The 19,967-nt window shown below is 36.3% G+C and overlaps 1 protein-coding gene across 1 annotated transcript in view; it reads right to left on the bottom strand.

The window, feature by feature from the left end:
* Positions 1–6,032: 6,032 nt before the first annotated feature.
* The window catches only part of Pcsk1 (proprotein convertase subtilisin/kexin type 1), a 40,912-nt gene continuing 26,977 nt past the window's right edge, over positions 6,033–19,967 (bottom strand). The window contains exons 10-14 of the mRNA XM_052159768.1: positions 12,378–12,611; positions 11,570–11,727; positions 10,510–10,643; positions 8,221–8,382; positions 6,033–6,410 (exon numbers count right to left, since the gene is read on the bottom strand). Of these exons, the coding sequence (XP_052015728.1) occupies positions 6,033–6,410; positions 8,221–8,382; positions 10,510–10,643; positions 11,570–11,727; positions 12,378–12,611 (1,066 nt within the window). The remainder of the gene's footprint in view (positions 6,411–8,220; positions 8,383–10,509; positions 10,644–11,569; positions 11,728–12,377; positions 12,612–19,967) is intronic.

A 19,967-nucleotide genomic window follows, 5' to 3' on the forward strand; every position in this document is an offset into this window, starting at 1 on the left:
AAACCAGAACAGGGAAGCGGGAAGGGGTGGATGGGAGAACGGTGGGGGGGGGGGGCTTATGTAACTTTTGGGGAGTGGGGAGCCTGAAAAGGGAAAATCATTTGAAATGCAAATAAAAAACATATCGAATAAAAAAATAAGCAACAGTTTTTAGTCACAAGTAAGACATCTTTACCACTCAGTCTAAGGTTCAGGGAATAAATAATGCAATTTGGTCTGCACAAGACTGGCCTTGCTAGCAATCAGTTATTTGATTATGACGTCCTGTTCATCTATGATGGTTTGTATATGTTTGGCCCAGGGAGTGGCACTATTGGAAGTTGTAGCCCTGTTCGAGTAGGTGTGGCGTTTTTGGAGTAGGCATGGCATTGTGGGTATGGGCTTTAAGAACCTCATTCTGGCTGTTTGGAAGCCATTATTCTGCTAGCAGACTTCAAATGAAGATAGACATCTTCCATCTCTGCCTGTATCCTGCCTGCCTGGAAGCTACGGTGCTACCACCTTTATGATATTGGACTAAACTTCTGAACCTAGAAGCCAGCCTCAATTAAATGTTGTCCTCATAAGAATTGCTTTGGTTATGGTGTCTGTTTGTAACAATAAAACCCTAACTAAGACATCATCTCCAATGAATTACTGGCTACTAAAAAACTCCAGAGAGGACAATGGATAATTTCAAACAAATGACCATAGACAGACTCTGGTTAAACTCAGTGGATCATGAAACAAAACAAAAATTTATGAATGCCAATAATTTAGAAAGAGCAGGGGACAATGATAGGGCTGGGAAGTAAATCTAAAATAAATAATTCAATTAATAAAATACAAACCAAAAACTACTTTCAAGACATGGTTTGTTCTCTGGTAATTGATCAATAGAGGTACCCTGTTGGGCATGTGAATGCAAACAAAATATTTTGTGGTATTCCAGAAAAATTTGTCTGGAAGTTATATACATGGTAGAGAAGCCATGAATGGAGTCTATGTCTGGAAAATGGCATGAAAAACTGATGCACATAAAGTGTCTATAGTCACTTCCTTGTCTATGAATTGTGAACAATTTCATCTTGAAAGAGTAATGCTTACAAAATGACTTTATATAACAAGATATGGGAAATGTGTACAAATTTAAAGCAAAAACTCAAAGTGAATACAAATTACTTGATATTTTTCACAACAGAATTTTCATCCTAGTAATGGTTGCCTTTCTGGTAAATGTTGAGAACTTAGTCGCTGTCAATCACATTTATCATTCTACCCTAAGATCATACCAAAGTTCTGACATAAGCTAATGGAAATGCTAAGCAGGGTTGTTGGTTCAATGTGTTTGTTCTGAGTTTGGCCAATGCCAGCATCAGCTGAGCTATCTGTTCTAGCCTTCTGTAAATTTTACATACCTACATGCCTATTAATCACATTTCTGTGTTACACTGAAGTATGCGTGGGTCACTTTTGCTATATGATATTATATTATAAGTAAGCCAGATATACATGTCATTGCCTGAGGTTCTATTTCAAGAAAATCTTAGCTTGGATATTTCTTTTTTTAAATGAAAATTTGTTGGAGTCTTTGTTGAGCCGTGGCATCAGCATGGAAGGCTAGGCTTTGCTCATATCTTCGGGTATGGATTCAGCTTGACATGGCTGCAGCCTCTGAGTGTCAATGTTTGTACCAGAGGAAGGTCGATCGCTTTCCTGAGTGATTTCCTTCAAACTATAAATATCTGAAACCACTAAAATGATATGGGATGCTTCACAACCAGTTGTCACTCCAGGGATGTGCTTTCATATTAATCTAAGAATAATCATGTACATTACAGCAAGGGCAAAGACACATTTCTCTTAACCTCTACAGTCTTCACAAGGTTAATCCAATATTTATGAAATGAACATCCAGAAAGAAATAAGGATCATTAACATAAATAGATAAAAACATAGCATATAAGTTATGTATTATGTAAATATATATATCATGGTTTACAAATGTAATTATGCATATATTAAAAATTAAATATGCAAAGGCAATAATGAAATATTAAAGACAGTCATAAGAACAGCACTTAGGAATCTGAGGCAGCAGGATTAAGATTTTCAGGCCATAATGAACTATATACAAAGATATTCTAGAGAGAGAGAGAGAGAGAGAGAGAGAGAGAGACATGGTAACTTCATAGTTGAAGCAAAATAGATCCAACTGGAGAACATTACAGTAAGTGAAGCAACTGAAACAGAAATTCCCTCAATGACTTCATCTGTAAGCAAATGTTTACAAAGAATGGAACACTAGTTATATAGAAGAAGGGGATTGGAACTAAGGAGATGGAAACAGGAGATGAACGAGTACAGAACTGCAGCCATGTAGGGTAAACAAATGAACCAGCATAGTAATATAGTGTCTGACATGAGAGCTACAGCCAGTTCCATCTTATTACCTGCAGTTAAATTAACTGCAGTTTCAGCTCTAACTGATGGAGCTGAAAGCTAATTAACTTCACTTTAGTTATATTTTTTCTATATTTATATATGTTAGAACATCATGTTGTTATCACAAATAGAAAACACTCAGTCCTCTGACCCACACTAATGAGAAAACTGAGTATGTCTAAACTGGGAAGAAAAAGTCCAGTTAGGAAATCCCTCTGGAATACATGAAATATTATTTCAGTTCAGATGAATGACCTCTTAGGGGAAAAAATTGGTTGTCAGGGAAAACCCACTCTAGGAACATATGGATCAGTTTCTAAGCTGTTAGAAACTCTAGGCATGGTAGCTTGTGTGGTAGCAAAGTGTCCTGATGATGAAACTGGAGGTTCAATAAAGGGATGTCTTAGAAGGGGTCACAACTTCCTGCTGTACGTTAGCTATAGTCATAAATAGTTTATGTGAGACAGTGAGTCCTTTCCATTTTTCCTGCCTTTTTCTTCCTCCACATCTCAGTTAAACCTCAGAGAGATAGTTTCCTTGTGTTGTTATGACCATGGAAGACTGGGTTGGGTGGGAAGATAAAGCATGCCTGTTCAAGTAGGTACTTAACTAACCTCGAGGAAAGCCTGATTTTCTCAAAATGAGTTACTCAACATATGAACATAAGCATTCTGTCTTTTTGAAAGTCCATTGGAAAACATTTTGGGAGAAAGAGAGAACCTGCTTTGGTTGGAAACATGAGTTTTTCCTTTTTTACTTAGCGAGGAACCATTTATTCTTCTGATTCATTTATATATTCTGGTTAATACATCAAGTGTGAAATATAAGAGTTCCATTAAGAATTCTAAGAGCATGTTAGACTGATAGACTCAGTCATACATTGTATTAGAATATTAGATAAACATGATTTTTAGTATCACAAATATATATGTATATACATATACATATATATAAACATAAAACTTTTCCATTCATGGGGGCATGACTGTCAAAAATATTTTATTTGAAACATTCTTATTCTTATGAAAGCTTTTGGTTCTTTAATATAATTTATTATGCCTCTTAAAATTCTGTTTGATAAAAGCATTGGTACATTATAAATACCTGTAAAGAAAATATAGCTTAAAATTCCAAGGGAAATATTATATAATTATCTTTTTTAAGCATTTTCACAAAAACCCACATAGGCATTAAGAAAGACTGACAAAAATATTTTTTATGTCTAGACTTATATACTCTAGGCTGGAAACATTCAATCATGGTATTGTCTAAATATTAAAGCTTATCCAAGTGATCCTTTGGCTATAGCCCATTAGTTGGCTGGTTTTCTTAGAGGGGAAATACACTATTAGAAAGGGCTGAAAATCTCCATAATTTAGTATAAGGACCAGGAAAGTGTGGGGCTGACCTCCAACTCTTTCATTTTTTTTAAATCACATATTAATTGTCACTTAGTGATACCACTCTTTAGGCATTTTGTATGTACCTGAAATTTAATATTATATCTCTTAAGTCCTTCTCAGTTGTAATGTGCTATAATAGTAAATATTTCATTTAAACCTTATAGTAGTAAACACAATGCAAATCCTTCAGAGACAGGTATCACGGGCAAGGCTCTGGAGACAGCTTTGTTATGTGCAAATACAAATGATGAAACAGGTGAAAATTTATGCTCTAAACCACACTCAAAGCAAAGGCAATTAAGATGTCTTTCTGATCTTTTTCAAAATTAGGAGTGCATGTAGACTTTGTAGAAAATTTGCAAAAAGAAACAGTTGGAGAACTCAGGCATAGAGTTAACTAGAGTGTATGTTGGCATATTATGAAAACGAAGGAATATTAAGAGAAGGGGGCTCTATTTAATGAATAGTACAAATAAACATCAGGTAAGATAAGATCAAGTGTTCATAGGTGCTTTTGGGATCCAAAGTACTCTTTTTACTTATAAATGCAACAATTTAACTAGCTTATAACAAACTCAATCATTAATGGCAGAGACTGCTTGGGAATAATTGCAGGAAATACTTTTCCTAATGCATTTATACTGTATACAGATTCACTCAGTATGCAAGTAGGCAAAGTTACATGCATAGAAAGACAAACATCACGTTTTCTCTTATATGTAGACTCTGAATTAGATAAAAAGACAAGGAATTGCAAATGGGAATACTTGTGAAGAGCAAGAGGACAAGCAAGGAGAGACAGAAGAGATGCTAAAGTATACAGGTACATGAAACGAGAATATCAAAATGAAACCTTACTTCCTGCAATTAACAGATGATAATTAAAAAGGGATAAATGGCTATTGGATGTTGAGTAGTAACAAATAAAGTGGCTATTATAAAAAAATAAAGTGGGTCAGGGAAGGCTGGACTTTAAATCTTAACTTGGAAAGTGTTACCTCTAGCTAGCTGTTGCTGTGATGGAAGATGGATCTGAGAATCAGGTTTTATGTGAGATCACACACTTTCATCAGTCCTTCACACTTCTGAAATATTCTGCATAACTCACAGAAAGTACAAATACGATCTAAGTGTTGCCAACCTACTTTCTGATTTGAAACATGGAAGCATTTTGGTAAGAATTTAAATACTGTACACTGAGACTAGAGAAGACCCTGTGGTATCCAGAAATGACCACTCATCCAGAGAGCCCGAAGGACCTGTCCTAGGAACACAGTTTGCAAAAGGCATCTTGTTGCTTCTCTGCCTTATAAACATTTCCCCTGTTATTACATTGATTCTCTCTATTTTTGAGTAGCTTCTTGTTATTAAACAAAACTATGAGTAGGAATTTGCCAAAATTCAAACATAATTTTGTTCTGACAAAATGGCATGAATTAGTTTTTTGACTTTTGAGTTTGTGGCTCAGAATGGAAACATACAAGGCACAAGGGGGAAACAGATGGCCATGTCTTATACAGCATGTGTCCCAGCCATCTTTTGACCCACAGAGACCTCTACATGGTACACCAATCAAGAGGAACATTGTATGACTATTCTTGCTAATATAAATTTTATGATCTGTTTCTGAATTTAAATAATGTGTTTTGTTCCAGCCCCTCAAAAATGGTCAGATTATCAGCCTGAGCCTGAGAAACACATGTTGTAGAAAGACTTAGAGTTGTTAACTTTCTCATTTGATACTTTATAAATTCTTCCTTGTTATCAAAATTCAAAGAACCCCATTGCAAAAATAGAGAACAGGATAAACTGTAGTCACCAAACTACCTTTGTTGATTACTTTTCTAAATTAAAATGGATCTTCAACTCTTTTCCTATTCTTGTGAGATATGAAATGGGGAGGCTTTAGGAGCCATTCTACTGTGGCAAAGGGCTGTGACTTTAGAAGTGACTTTAGAAGTGACTTTAGAAGAAGTAGCTTCACTTGTATAGACAGGAAAGACATATTCTTAAACACTGAGACCAATGATGAAGTTGGCTTTCATTTTGGAACTTACTACAAAAGTAAGGTTTGAGGAGAAAAAGTAAAATTACAGTGAAGGACATTATAAGCATAGAAAACAGGGACACAACAACTGCAGACCCAGGAACATCTAAGGAAAAGGAGAGTGCATGAAGATTTCTAACTTAGGCCACACACTTATTTTAATTCTCCTCATTCAGAATGTCCAGGAGAGCTTGTAGCAGCCTGTCATCTCTATGCTTATAAGGTTTTGTGTTATAGAATACATCAACATAGTCACTGTACAGGCTGTCTTCAGAGTCTTCAAGCTGTGAGTGCTTGTTGAGCTTTTCCAAAGCTTCATAGAAACTCTCATGAGGGATGTTGAGCTTTGTACTTGGAGACTTCTTTGGTGATTGCTGTGAAAGTGCATTCTTGCTAAAAGCACTTTGTAGGAGCCATAGCATGGCCTTTGAAGGAGTTCCTTCTACTTGTTCATCCCTTCTGCCTTCCACACTGCTGCTGCTGGAGCTTTTGGGTACCAGGAGATTGCCACTTGGGCTCTTTTGTGTGGGCTGCTCCTGAAACACAGAATGCCACAAAGGCAAAAAAGCTCATTATTTCCAGCTAGAAAATCCAGCTGCAGCCCTAACACAATCCTGCTGCAAGTCCCTTGAGAAGAAATTTGGAGAGTGGAGAAAAAACAAGGCTTGGAGTTATATGGGCTTGCATTTCAACATTTATTTTTCCACTTCCTGATTCAGCTTTGGCATCTTTTTTTTTCTCCCAGAATTCCAGCTATAAAGTAGAAATCAGAACACTCGAATTTCTGGTGGTTTTGAAGATTGGGATTATGCAACTATGTATTCAGTGTGTTGTTTTCCTTCATTTTAAGCCTACCATAACAAAATTCATTTGGAAAAATGACATTTAACCACTTACTTGCAAGACACCAGTTGATTGCTGTATACAAAAGCAGTTGACTGGAGAACCCTTGCTCTTGTTACAATATATTGAATTCTGAGAAACTCCTAGAGGATAGAGGTCATGTGGCAGGAAGTTGGGGATCTGAAAAGTAGCTATTTGTCAGCCATTATGGAAATACTATTGTTCTCTAGGACTTGCCATGATACCAAGATCTATGGATGCTCAAGCCCTTGGTATATAACGCAAGGTATACTAAATAATCTATACACATCCTCCAGTATGCAGCATCATCTCTAAGATATCTGTTAATATTTAACACAATGTAAATACTGCATATTTAAGGGAAATAATATATTTACATATTAATTACAGAAAATACATTCTAGATACAGTGAAGTAAGTCTGTACATGTTCAGTACAGATGCAGTTGTTTCAAATACTTTTGATCCATACTTGACTTGCTGGACTACAAGGATTTAGAACCCAACAGAAGAAGAGATGATCATATTTCTATACTTTAACAAGTGAAAGTCCTTTTAGTACTTAGAAAGGAAGCTTAGAGAAACACTTACAATGTGAATTTTCTTCAGGCACTGTGGAGAAACTGCACCTGGATTCTGCCTAGTATAATACAAACAAGACTTAAACCCTATCTGAAGCTTTCTCAAATCTAGTTTATAAATTCCTCATGCAAGTGGTTTCATGTCTTGAAACCTCCTAAAACACATAGTTTAGAGATCTCCCATTTAGGACAGATCATTCCAGAGATGCTGCACTGTGTTAGATGCTTGCGTGTGTGTGTGTGGGGGGGGGGGGGGGGCGGGGACAGATGCCATTTCCTTATGGCTTCTGAGGAGAACAAAGCCAGTAGTTCCTGGACCGAGGATCACAACTGGTCTATGTTGACTATCCTTTGAAATTTTCCAAGAGAAATTGTGATTTCATAGCTCCACTTAATAATGACAAGGCATGTTAAATATGTGCCAATTACTAAGCAGAAATTAGTAATTAGTAATAAGTTTACATGATGTGACTATCTAACCTTGGTTTTCTTTATATGTCAATTCTGTCTAAGTTACAAAGATTACAATTGACATGAGATAAGATTGAACAATCTTAATGTGCACCGCATTATAATAGCATACAATATATTATAATAGGTATAAAAGAGAGCTTTTAAAATATATTTCTATACTTTAACAAGTGAAAGTCTTTTTAGTACTTAGAAAGGAAGTGTAGCAATATGTTGTCATACATAGTTAGGGAATTTATTAACTTTAATTAATAAACTCAAGATTTAAGTACAAAAGAAAAAGCAATGGCTTATTCAGTTGGAAATCAACAGTTTTTGTCTTATAAGCCCTTTTTTCAATACATATGTGAATTCTTCCCTTCCTAAAAATTAGATGCATCTGTCCTCACTTATTGCCTACTAGTATCTAAAATAGATCATGATAAACAGACCTCCACATTATTCACCAACTTTTCTACTCCTCTCCGGTCATTCTGGACAGTATTGTAGGACGTGTACACACGAGGCTGTTTCATGTGCTCTGGCTGAGAAGATGTCCCATGCAAGATCAACTTCCAGTTCACAATCCTTCCTTCATTTTGCATTCTTCCAGACTAGTTAAAACAACCATACATGTATTTATTTTAGTTTGTGTTTCAAACATAAAACAAACTCATTCAAATTGCCAAAAGAATCTCACAGTTAAAATTTAATTTTAAGGCATTGTATATTCCATTTTTAAAGATTTATTTTAAAATAAATGACAGGATAGATCCACTCATTTAATAAAAACCAATACTTTATAAGCCAAACAGTTTAAAAAACTGATTTATTGTCTCACAATCAAATATCTAGGGTTAAAAAGCAGAGTTCTCTATATAAATCTGTTTTGTCACATTAATTGTGTTCTTAAAAAAACTTATTGTCCCTTAAACATCTATAAGTCAAAGTTATAAAGGGCTGGAGTCAAATTTATAGATTTGATACAAAGTAGCTTTGTGTTAGCAAGTAGAATTATTTAGATTCTTGCAGTTGAAATTGAGCTAAAGAATTAAAGAGGGACTAGAGAGGTGGCTCAGTGGTTTAGAGTGATGGCTGCTATTCCGGAGGACACAGGTTTAATTCCCAACAGTCAAACCCTCTGTAATTTCACTTCCAGATGAAGTTTCAACTAATATCCTCTTCTGGACTCCTTGGGTACCAGCACAAATGTGGTATATATATATACATACATATATATACATACATACAAACATATATAGAGAGCACACACACACATGTAATATCTATTTTTTAGGAAGTGATGAAAGTTCAAGAATAGCACTTATAAGTAATAATACTTTATTCTTATGACAGGACTTGCTTCAGTCTTCATTTTCTAAGCTATAATTAATAATTAGTTTCAATTGTATATGTGAGCATGTACATTGTGAAACACACATGTGTGGAGATCAGATACAACTTGGGTGGGTTGGTTCTCTCCCTTGACCATGTAGTGTCCAGCGATCAAACTCATGTCGGGCTCAGCTTGAAGGCAAGTGTCCTTGCCTATTAAGTCATCTTACCTGCCCTATTTCAATGATCTGTAGGGAAAGTTATCCTCTGAGAAAATGTAGAAAACATGTAATTTGCACTAATAGATAACTTTAGAAGTTTAAAATGATTTATTCTTTTACATTATCTAGGCAGCTGAGCAATGACAGCATATGCCTTTAATCCTAGCACTCTGGATGTAGAGGCATAGAGATCCCTTGAGTTTGATGCCAGCCTGGTCTACAAAGTGAATTCCAGGGCAGGCAAAGATACACAAAGAAACCATGTCTATAATAAAACAACAACAACAAAATTATCTAGGCAGTGAGATTTGCACTACTGGTTCTTACACTTTTCTCTCAGAACTTAGATATAAAACCCATTTACATCCCAACCTCATAGAAGCAGGGGAATGGTGCAAAAAGCGTTGAGCTACTTGGCTTCATGTCAAACACACATCCTTGTGGCATTGTCCTTTAGAGCATGCCAGAAAATGTTAGCACAGATGCAGTGTCTAGAATTCTGGGAATCAGAAGGATTTCAAATTTCAAACCTTTCCAGTTTTAGAGGGTTTATATGGGCTTTACCAGTGAGTGACTCAATTCTCCAAAGTTTGGGATGCTTTATAATTCTAATATTTTTGAATATTATTGAGTACTAGCAATCAAAAAATTTTAAAAAGTAGTGTGGTTTTTGTTTTTATTTGTTACTATTGTTTGTTTTTGTGTGTGTGACTAAAGGTAGAAAAAAGATCTTAAAGAAGATGTCTCGCTGACATATTGCTTGTCTTCCTGAAGCAGGGAGCTATTATACCACTCACTGTAAAGAGCAGTGTAGTAGGAAAGGCACTCCTTCTAACTCTAGTAAAGTATCAAAGCAAAGCTGGCCTCATACCTGCCTGACTCTGAATATGTGTAATGCCAGGGATGGGACAATAGGCCATGTGGCTGGCTGCATTTAGACTTGGGAACTTAACTACTGTATCTTTTCTCCTCCATTACAGCATGACTGTGCTTAGCAATCTCTAAAAACTTTGGCCTACATAACCAAGTGTCTGGACAATGCTACACTTTTATATTTCTTCTGCTAAAACATGATCATGTCAAGTTTATAAAGATCTAACTTGTGATGCCATCCACATTTTAAAGTACTTGTAGGTGTTTGAAAAATGAACTTTGTTTTTTTGTTGTTGTTTTATTTATACTTACCATATCTGTAATTTTCAATGCCCAGGTGCCTACAGGATTCTCTCCCCATGTGTGAACAGACATGAAGTCCCAATTCTTAAAGCCATTGGGGGATGTATCCCTTTCCCTTTCAGCCAACAGTACAGTGCTGGTTCCTATTTTCATACAGCAAATATAAGTTAGTATCTTAACATGACAGTCTGGCCTGGCAACTAATAACTAGGAATGAAAAGTGAAGATTATGTCTGTCAATGGGAAGGGGTGGAAATCTCAGTTATATTTTATAAAAACTCTAGGGCATCTAGAAAGTATAACCATAATCGATAGAGCCTACTTTAAAACTTCAAGATTTCATATGCTAGAAAGAGAGCATAGAGTTAGACAGTTCATCTTTCCTTGTCTATTATCTATAGAACCTTAAATTACTCTACTGAATGACTAAATGATTTCATAGGAATTTGTTTTACTCTATTTTATTTATTAATTTGTATGTGCTCACACAATCATGTGCATGTACATGTGTGTCGACAGCACATATGGAGAGTTAAGAGGATAACTTGTGGGAGTCAGTTATCTCGTTCTATCACTTGGTCCTGGGGAAGGAACTCTGGCCATTAGGCTTAGGAGCAGGTGCTTTTATCTGTTGTGTATCTCACTGGCTCATTAACATACTTCCAACTTCTGGCTGGGATATAGTTTATGTCTTAGTAGTCTTTAACTCATCTTAACTAAAACTCTCTTGGCAAAAAGACAAAATCTATACTATCATATTTCCTTATTTTTATGGCTATGAAGATTTAATCATTATTCTCAACTTTATGAATCACAATTCCTAACTTTTCTATTGATTTATTTTGTGTTTCAGACATATCTTAAGTTTTGAGAATTATTCAAAAGAATTTTATTGTCACCTAAGAGAAGTGAATGCTCAGTCTTTTATCTTGGGAAATGAACAAAGGTTGAAAATAGGTGATTTTAGTAAAGCTTATTAATTAGAATCATTTAATCAAAGACCCCTATGTCTATCTAGAGACCAGTGGGAACAAACAACAAGAAGAAATGAGTGGTTGCTGAAGTTTACCAACAGCAGAAGTGAGTGTGACATGAAGGTCTCCTCTACGAGAATATTCAATTGTTGCTTCAAATTGCACATGTTCCAGGGACGTGATAGCATTTTCTTGTCCTTCACAAGCTTTCGTTGGGATTTCAACAATCACTTCTCCATTAGCTTTCAGGGCTCTACATACATTAGAGAAGCAGAATTAAAGAAAAAGTATCTCTCCTGCCATCCATTTGTTTGTTTGTGACAGTTGCACATGGATAGATTGGACAGATCATCAGAAAGGCTTATTATCAGTAGAGTTCAATTCATAATTGTCTATTATGAATTTAATGTGTAAGAAATGGATAAGAAACATAAATATATAAGTATGATGCTATTTTCTATAGAATCAAATTCAGACAGCTTTGTCTTCAATTCAACAAAAGTAGTCCAGGACAAAAATATCAATAAGATCTGCATGAAAAAATTAATTTTGTGTAGAAGGCCTTGCTGAAGCATGTTCCTGGGCTTTCCAGGCTCTGGGGTTTTGAGGGAGTGGGTTTTGTTTTTTTAAATCATGATTATGGTTGTCTTGATAAAAACTATATAATAGTCATAGCAAATTCTACTTCCATGACTATGATGAGCCAGAGGTAATCCATAAAGAGTACTACTTAGAACAAAATTCATCCTGACTACCCATAGAGAGACAGCCACAGAGAACACTGTTAAACTCTGTGTCCATCTATTATAAAAGAACAAGCATATGAGAAAAGCTTGGGTGACAACACCTTAATCTAGTAGTGCTTTGGGCATAAAGTGGTGTAAAATTCTTGGAGATACTTACCTAGGCTCAAAGTTATTGTCTTTTACAACACATTCTTTCTTCTCAGGAACATTTCTCCAGGTCCTAGGATCAGCCAAATCCACCAGAGCTTTGGCATTTAGCAAGCCAAAGCCAAATCGGCTGTTCACCATTAAGCCTGCCCCATTCTTTTTCCACCCTGGGTTATTGGCCAATGGGTCATACTCAGAGGTCCAGACAACCAGATGCTGCATGTCTCGCCAGGTAAGATTTGGGCTAGAGGGAAAATGACCCAAAGTATTTTTAAGGAAGAAAATGAAGTATTCTTATAAAATCAAGTGTTAAAAATAAGCATCTCCTTTTAGGGATTATTATGTGCACTTTAAAAATATATACCCTATCGTTCAATGTTATGTCCATTTGTTTAGAACTCACAACATAATATTAAAATTTCTCACCTGTAACATGTAAGTTAAACTTTTACTCTCAGTAAAATCCAGCCTCATCACTATTGAAGTGTGAGATTTTGTCCTTGACCCTAATTATTAATATTTATCTAAAGCCAGTTTTTCAAAAACATAATAACACTTCCTTTGTATCTCTAGTTCTGTTCATAGAATGGTTTAGCACATTTCAGCATTATGAAGTTTCATTGAAGCGTTGTTTTTATCATAGGAAGGATCAGTTGTGAAAGACAAGGATTTGCAAACTATTCAACATATCTTACCTTTTTTAAAAAAAATGCAGTCAGAGATACATATCCATAGGTTCCACATACTTGGATTTAACGAAACATAGATAAAAATTCTTTGAAAAGAAAAATTTGCATTTGTACTGGTGTGTATATACTTTTTCTTGTTATCAATCTTTAAGCAGTACAGTATAATGGAATTTACATTGTATTAGGTATTTTAATTAATTTGTAAATTACTATACCATTTCATGTAAGAGATCTGAGCATCCACAGAACTTGGTCCTGGACCTGATAATTGGCAGATATTGAGGAATGACAATAGACCAAAACTCTCAATAAATTCTTGGCTCCATGCTGTTGCTCTTGAAAGACACTATGCTAAATATTATTAGAATATTCAAGGAGGTGTTTCTGGTTCTTAAGGAAATTGGACAAAGGTGTGTAACAATGGGGGATGGAGACCTGGGAGTAACCAACAGCAAGTTCCAGATGCTAGGAAATCAAGAGGCTCCCAGGACCCAACAGGGATGACATTAGCTGAAATGCCCAACTAAGGGGAGGGAGAACCTGTAGACAACATATCTAGAAGTCAATCAAGGCTCCCAGTTGGGGGATGGGGCCACCCACTTATCTCCAAATTCTTAACCCAGAAGGGTTCCTGTCTAAAGCAAATACAGGGACAAAGTGTGGAGCAGAAACTGAAGGAAAGGACATCCAGAAACCTGGGGATCCATCCCATACACAGACACCAAACCCAGACACTATTGTGGATGCCAAAAAGTGCTTGCTGACAGGAGCCTGTTATAGCTGTCTCCTGAGGGAGGCTCTGCCAGAGCCTGACAAATACAGAGCCTGATGCTTGCAGCCAACCATTGGACCTTGCATGGGGTCTCCAGTGGAGGAGTTAGAGAAAGGACTGAAGGAACCGAAGGAGTTTTCAACCCCATAGGAAGAACAACAACATCAACCAACCAGACCCTCCAGAGCTCCCAGGGACTAAACCACCAAGAGTACACATGGAGGGGCCCATGACTCCAGCTGCATATATAGCAGAGGATTGCATTGTCTGGCATCAGTTGGAGGAGAAGCTTTGGTCCTGTGAAGGCTGGATTCCCAGTGTAGAGGATTGTCAGTTTGGTGGGAATGGGTGTGTGGGAGAAGGAGCATCCTCATAGAAGAAGGGGAAGAGAGTAGGGAGAGGGGGATAACATTTGAAATGTAAATACATAAAATATACAATTAAAAAAGACTAGTAAAAGCCTATTAAATGCCTTATAGAACAGTGAGAATATGGGATAATGGTTAGGCCCCTTAAACCTGTAGACTATTGTAGGGCCCAGATAGAACAGGGGAAGGACATTAGACCCCCCCCCCCCCAAAACCTGATCTATCTTCCTATAGAATCTGTGAGAAGTTAGGAAAACTTTTAGGACCCAGTGAAACTCTAGGTAATACCTTAGGTTCCAGTGATAACCTGTGTTGCAAGATGTTTGATCACATTGTGAACCCTGAGATTAACTGTAAAATCCTGTTCCTAATATGGTATGGCTCATCCTTTGATCCTAAAGCATTCCCTTTTCTGTAAACAAGTACTTGTGGTGTGGCTCACCCCTAGCACACACCTTTAATCCAAGAACTAAATAAAGTCAATTCTAGGTTAAAAAAAGAAACAGTGCCTTTTAAAATGTGTTTTATGCTGAATGTTGCATTTATAACTTATGAATGTCTGGGTAATGTCTTTATTGGGAAGAAGTATATGAAGTGAATTTTGAAGGGTTAGTAGAACTTCTAAAAGTACATAGCAACTGGAGCAGGAAAAGCATGGTGCAGAACAGCTGGGGCTAGTTTACAATCTATATGCTAGGGCAGGAAGGGACAATGAATGCCAAGAACTGAGACCTAAGTCTGAAAATGCTGAATGTCACAAAATGACCTTGAACTGTACCATTTGGGCAGTGGGGATTGTCCTGGATTTTTTATCTAGAAAATGGATCAAACCAGTTTTCTCCAACATGCTTCTGAGCTCATATCCTGCTTTAATGATTCTCTTTTCTCCACTTTATTAAATAACAGACAACTTGTATGTGTGTGCACACATGCTACTGTCTGCTTCTCAAGCTAGAATTTAGCCACAAGTGGTGAAACCTTATCTTATTCCCTGATGTTTAGCAAACATACAAAAGTATGCCAGGAACAAAACTGTACAAGAGCACATAACTGTACAAGTGTCAGCAAGTAAGTGGCACCTTACTTCAAACCTAATGATCTGACTGCTGTCTACAGCATCTGCTAGGCAAAAGAAGAGAACTGACTCTTGCAAGGTATCCTCTAATATCTACATGTGTATCCTCCATGGCAAATACATGTGCCCAAACACAAATGCATTCTAAATGAATATGATATAAATATTGCTTAAGCTACTTTGATAAAGTGTCACCAACATGACTACCTAAACATGAGCTGGACAAGGATGATAGATATGTCAACGTGGACAAAAGACATAAGGCTTCAGTTTTATATGCAGAACTGCAGGCAACTAAGAAATATTGAGAGTGGGAGAAATTGTTTTCCCCAGGAAAGAGTACACCAATTAGTTATGCAATAGTACATTGTCAGCCTTAAAAACATATGTAAAAATGACATTATACAGACTGAACAGATTATATTTAGGAAGGGTATATGTAAATAACGCTGATGAATGATTGAAGATGCCTATGCTAAATATTCTCATTAATTTTGAAGCTTATTGTTATTAGTCATTAGATTAATAACAGATTAAGTAAATTTGTTATGTACTATTTAGTATAAACAAATCATTAAATTAATAACAAACACAGAACACCTTAAACTTTTTGTGACTTTCATTATTTTCCTCCAGTCAAATCAAGCATTAGTTAATAAACAATACAAATTTCTCAAAGTTTTTACCTTACCATGAGGCTGTAGAATCATGGAAATCTGGTTCAATTTGGTGCCTTCTCCCCAGAGCAAATAATTTATTGATTAATAAATGTCCTGGGCACTTGCTAAAGACCTGTTTATGATATTTCAGGCATGACCACAAAAGCTTCCATTGATGATACTTCTAGGGAATCATAACTGTGTTTGAGCCAGGTCTGGTACAGAGCCATTGTGCTATTTTCTTTGAGGGGAGCTGCAGTCAAGTCTTCAGTCCCCTAGCCCCTCCCACACTTTCCATATGTATATTCCTAACCACTGAAGGCAAGTGCCTTTACTCCCAAGTTTCTCTATTGGAAACCTTGTTCAGATGTCTTCTTCAGGTACTTCTGTCAAGATTTCCTATGGAATAATCAGGTAGAAAACCTGAAAACATGTTCCTAATATTATTCTTTATCAGGCTCCCAGTACACATGTAACTTCAAAGTTTATAAAACTACTGGGACCTATTGTTTGGGCTTCATCAGAAATGACACAAGCCCATTTCTATGCTGGCCCACCTGACTATGGAAATTTAAACAAACAAACAAAACAACATTAAAACCTTTCAAGACTTAACATTCTCATTTTTACTTGTTGCTATAATGGATTAATCCAACAACACCTGACAGTTCCACTTACTCTCACTTTGCTGGCCTGAATTTTTGCTAGATATACTGTTAAACACCAACATGACTGATGGAGGCTTGAAAAGGAGTCTAGTCTACTGACTCCTAGTAGATCCCAGACTACATGTATTATAATTACTCACTACACTTATAAATAATGATTTCTGACACATATACAAGTCTGCCAAAATAAATAGGGCAAAATATTTACTTTTTTTTAAAAAGTCTGTATATCTAGTTTTCTATTGCACCAAAAATAACAGGAAGATTATAAGCATATGAGCAGTTAAGCCAATTACAAGACACTTTGAATCACGGCATCAAAGAGGGAGCAATAGAAAACACATTACACCAAAGAGTATACATGGAGGAATCCATGGCTCCAGATACATACATGGCAGAGAATGGCCTTATCTGGCTTCAATGGGAGGGGAGGCCCTTGTTCCTGTGGAAGCTCAGTGGTCCAGCATAGGATGCTAGGGCAGTGAGGTCGGAGTGGGTGGGTTTGTGGAGGACCACCCTCATAGAGATAGTGGGGAAGGGGAAAGGAATGAGAGGTTTGCAGAGGGTTGGAATAATATGTGAAGGGAAGGGAGCTAATATTTGAAATGTAAATAAATAAAATAACCAACAGAAAGGAAGAAAGAAAGAAAGAGAGAGAGAAAGAAAGAAAAGAAAGAAAGAAAGGAAGGAAGGAAGGAAGGAAGGAAGGAAGGAAGGAAGGAAGGAAGGAAGAAAGGAAGGAAGGAAAGAAAGAAAGAAAGAAAAAAAAGAAAGAAAGAAAGAAACAAAGAAAGAAACAAAGAAAGAAACAAAGAAACAAAGAAAGAAAGAAAAACATATTATATAATGCTCCAATACATGGTTTGACCTCAGTCTGACTACTTTTTTCTCTGGGGCCTGAGTTGTCTCATCTGTCATGTGAGAAGGTTGAATCTGAATCTGACAATTTCCAGAATGCTTTATTACTCATATTCTTTCTTGGTTTAACATTAGAAATGCCTCTTTGTACTTATTGCCTTCTGTTTGTTTTTGTGACCATCACATATTCAGGAATCATTAGCCAGTTGAGCAGAAAGGGTTATATTCTCAAGGTATAAACTTCTGTCCTTAAAGCATATTATTAAAATGCCTGCTTCATTCTGGTCTTTAAAATAAGGTATCTTAAAGTAAAAGCCTCCAATCAAGGTGGTCAATGGTCAATGGACAAATCTTCTGTTTGGTTGATGAGTGTTTGCAGATATGTGTAAACGGAAATGAAAACAGAGAGTAAGGAATAATGGTTTGGTGATCACATTCAAAGTATACATTGTTTACATTCCTATGACATAGCATTTATTTTACATATAATTGTCATGCTTCCTGTGTTTTCAAATTTACACATGATGTTTTGGAAATATTTAATTTCATTATTATTAAATTAAGAAAATTAAGGCTTGTTTCTTAACAATTATTCCTCAGTTGTGTGTTTACATTTTATAAGTGAAATAGTTCATTTTATAAATGAATAGAATTAGTTTTAACAATCGAATTACTTCTGGACAGCCTTCATTTATTAATTAGTGCACAACAACATCTGTACTAATTTAAAATATCAAGACTTCATTGTATTACTAGCCAGAGATATGTTGCTGAATATAAGAGCTGCAGAAATTAACATTGTAATTAAGCATCCTTCAACTAGAACAGATGCAGATAAAAATGTCTGGGTACAAAATTATAAAGTGAAAATTCTTGGAGCCTAAGTGTTTTAGTCTCTATGTATTTGAATTTAGGTGTTGAACAGTTTTGAACTTGATCTTTCCAAACAATTTTTTGCAAGAACTGTGTGGGGAATTGTTCCCCTGAAGCCTTTGCGCAAATTCTGATGGTTTATTTGGATTTTATTATTATTTATTAGAAAGCTTAAGGTTCTTCTGTTTGTTGAATATCTGCAAAGGTGTGATTAGATACAACAGTTCACTTGAGAATTTTTTCTTTTCTTTCTTTCTTTCTTTCTTTCTTTCTTTCTTTCTTTCTTTCTTTCTTTCTTTCTTTCTTTCTCTCTCTCTCTCTCTCTCTCTCTCTCTCTCTCTCTCTCTTTCTTTCTTTCTTTCTTTCTTTCTTTCTTTCTTTCTTTCTTTCTTTCTTTCTTTCTTTTTTTTTTTATAACAGGTCAGCCATTGTCCACCACTGCATGGCTGGCCAGGCAGTCAGGGCAGAGAGTTGATGGCACAAGCACTGGAACATGCCAGCCCCTTCCTTCCTTCCTTCCTTCCTTCCTTCCTTCCTTCCTTCCTTCCTTCCTTCCTTCCTTCCTTCCTTCCTTCCTTCCTTTCTTTCTTTCTTTCTTTCTTTCTTTCTTTCTTTCTTTCTTTCTTTCTTTCTTTCTTTCTCTTTCTTTCTCTCTCTTTCTTTCTTTCTTTCTTTCTTTCTTTCCTTATTTCTTTCCTTCTTTCTTTCTTTCTTTCTTTCTTTCTTTCTTTCTTCAGATATATTATTTATTTACATTTCAAATGTTGTCCCCTTTCCTGGTCCCCCCCCCCGAAAATCCACTAACCCATCCCCATTCCCCCTGATCACCAATCCACTCACTCCCACTTCCCTGTCCTGGCATTCACCTATACTGGGGCATCTAGCCTTCTCAGGATCAAGGGCCTCTCCTCCCTTTGTTGTCTAGTTCTTCAGATTTTGCCTTTGAAGAGAGAGGTGATCATCTGCAAACCTCCTTAGATCTGCTTAATGCACATTAATTATGGTGTCACTTCACCTGCATTTATGTAGAGAATTCCTTTCTGTAGAATTTGCCTATTTAGGACCCTATTTGAAAGTCTCATGATCACAGCTGGATGAAGTTGTAGGAAATGTTTTTTAAGGGCAATTGATTAAAGTGCTCCTAGCATTGAAATGCCTTGGATGCCTGCTTAAAACATGGCTTCTAGGGTAGATATTTCAGAATCTGTGTCCTGTATTCAAGAGTATGGGGTTAAGGAAGGAAAGTGTTACTTTGTAGATGTTTCAGCCAGAAACTACTTATTCTCCTTCTCTTTTGTTCATTCCAGTTTCCTTCCATTCTCTTTTAGAATCACAGTAATGAATATGTAAGTGCATCCTTTTGTGGGGAAATAGAAAAACCTCAGTCTCAGAACTTCAAGACTCTAAAGAAGGAAATGGAAGAAGACCTCAAAAAATGGAAAAACCTCCCATGCTCATGGATTGGTAGAATCAATATAGTTAAAATGGCCATTTTGCCAAAAGTAATCTACAGATTCATTGCAATACCCATCAAAATCCCAACTCAATTCTTCACAGAGTTAGAAAGAGCAATTATCAAATTCATCTGGGATAACAAAAAACCCAGGATAGCTAAAACTATTCTCAGCAACAAAAGAA

This window comes from Apodemus sylvaticus, chromosome 16 (assembly GCF_947179515.1).
Source record: "Apodemus sylvaticus chromosome 16, mApoSyl1.1, whole genome shotgun sequence".
Classification (NCBI taxonomy): Eukaryota; Metazoa; Chordata; class Mammalia; order Rodentia; family Muridae; genus Apodemus; species Apodemus sylvaticus.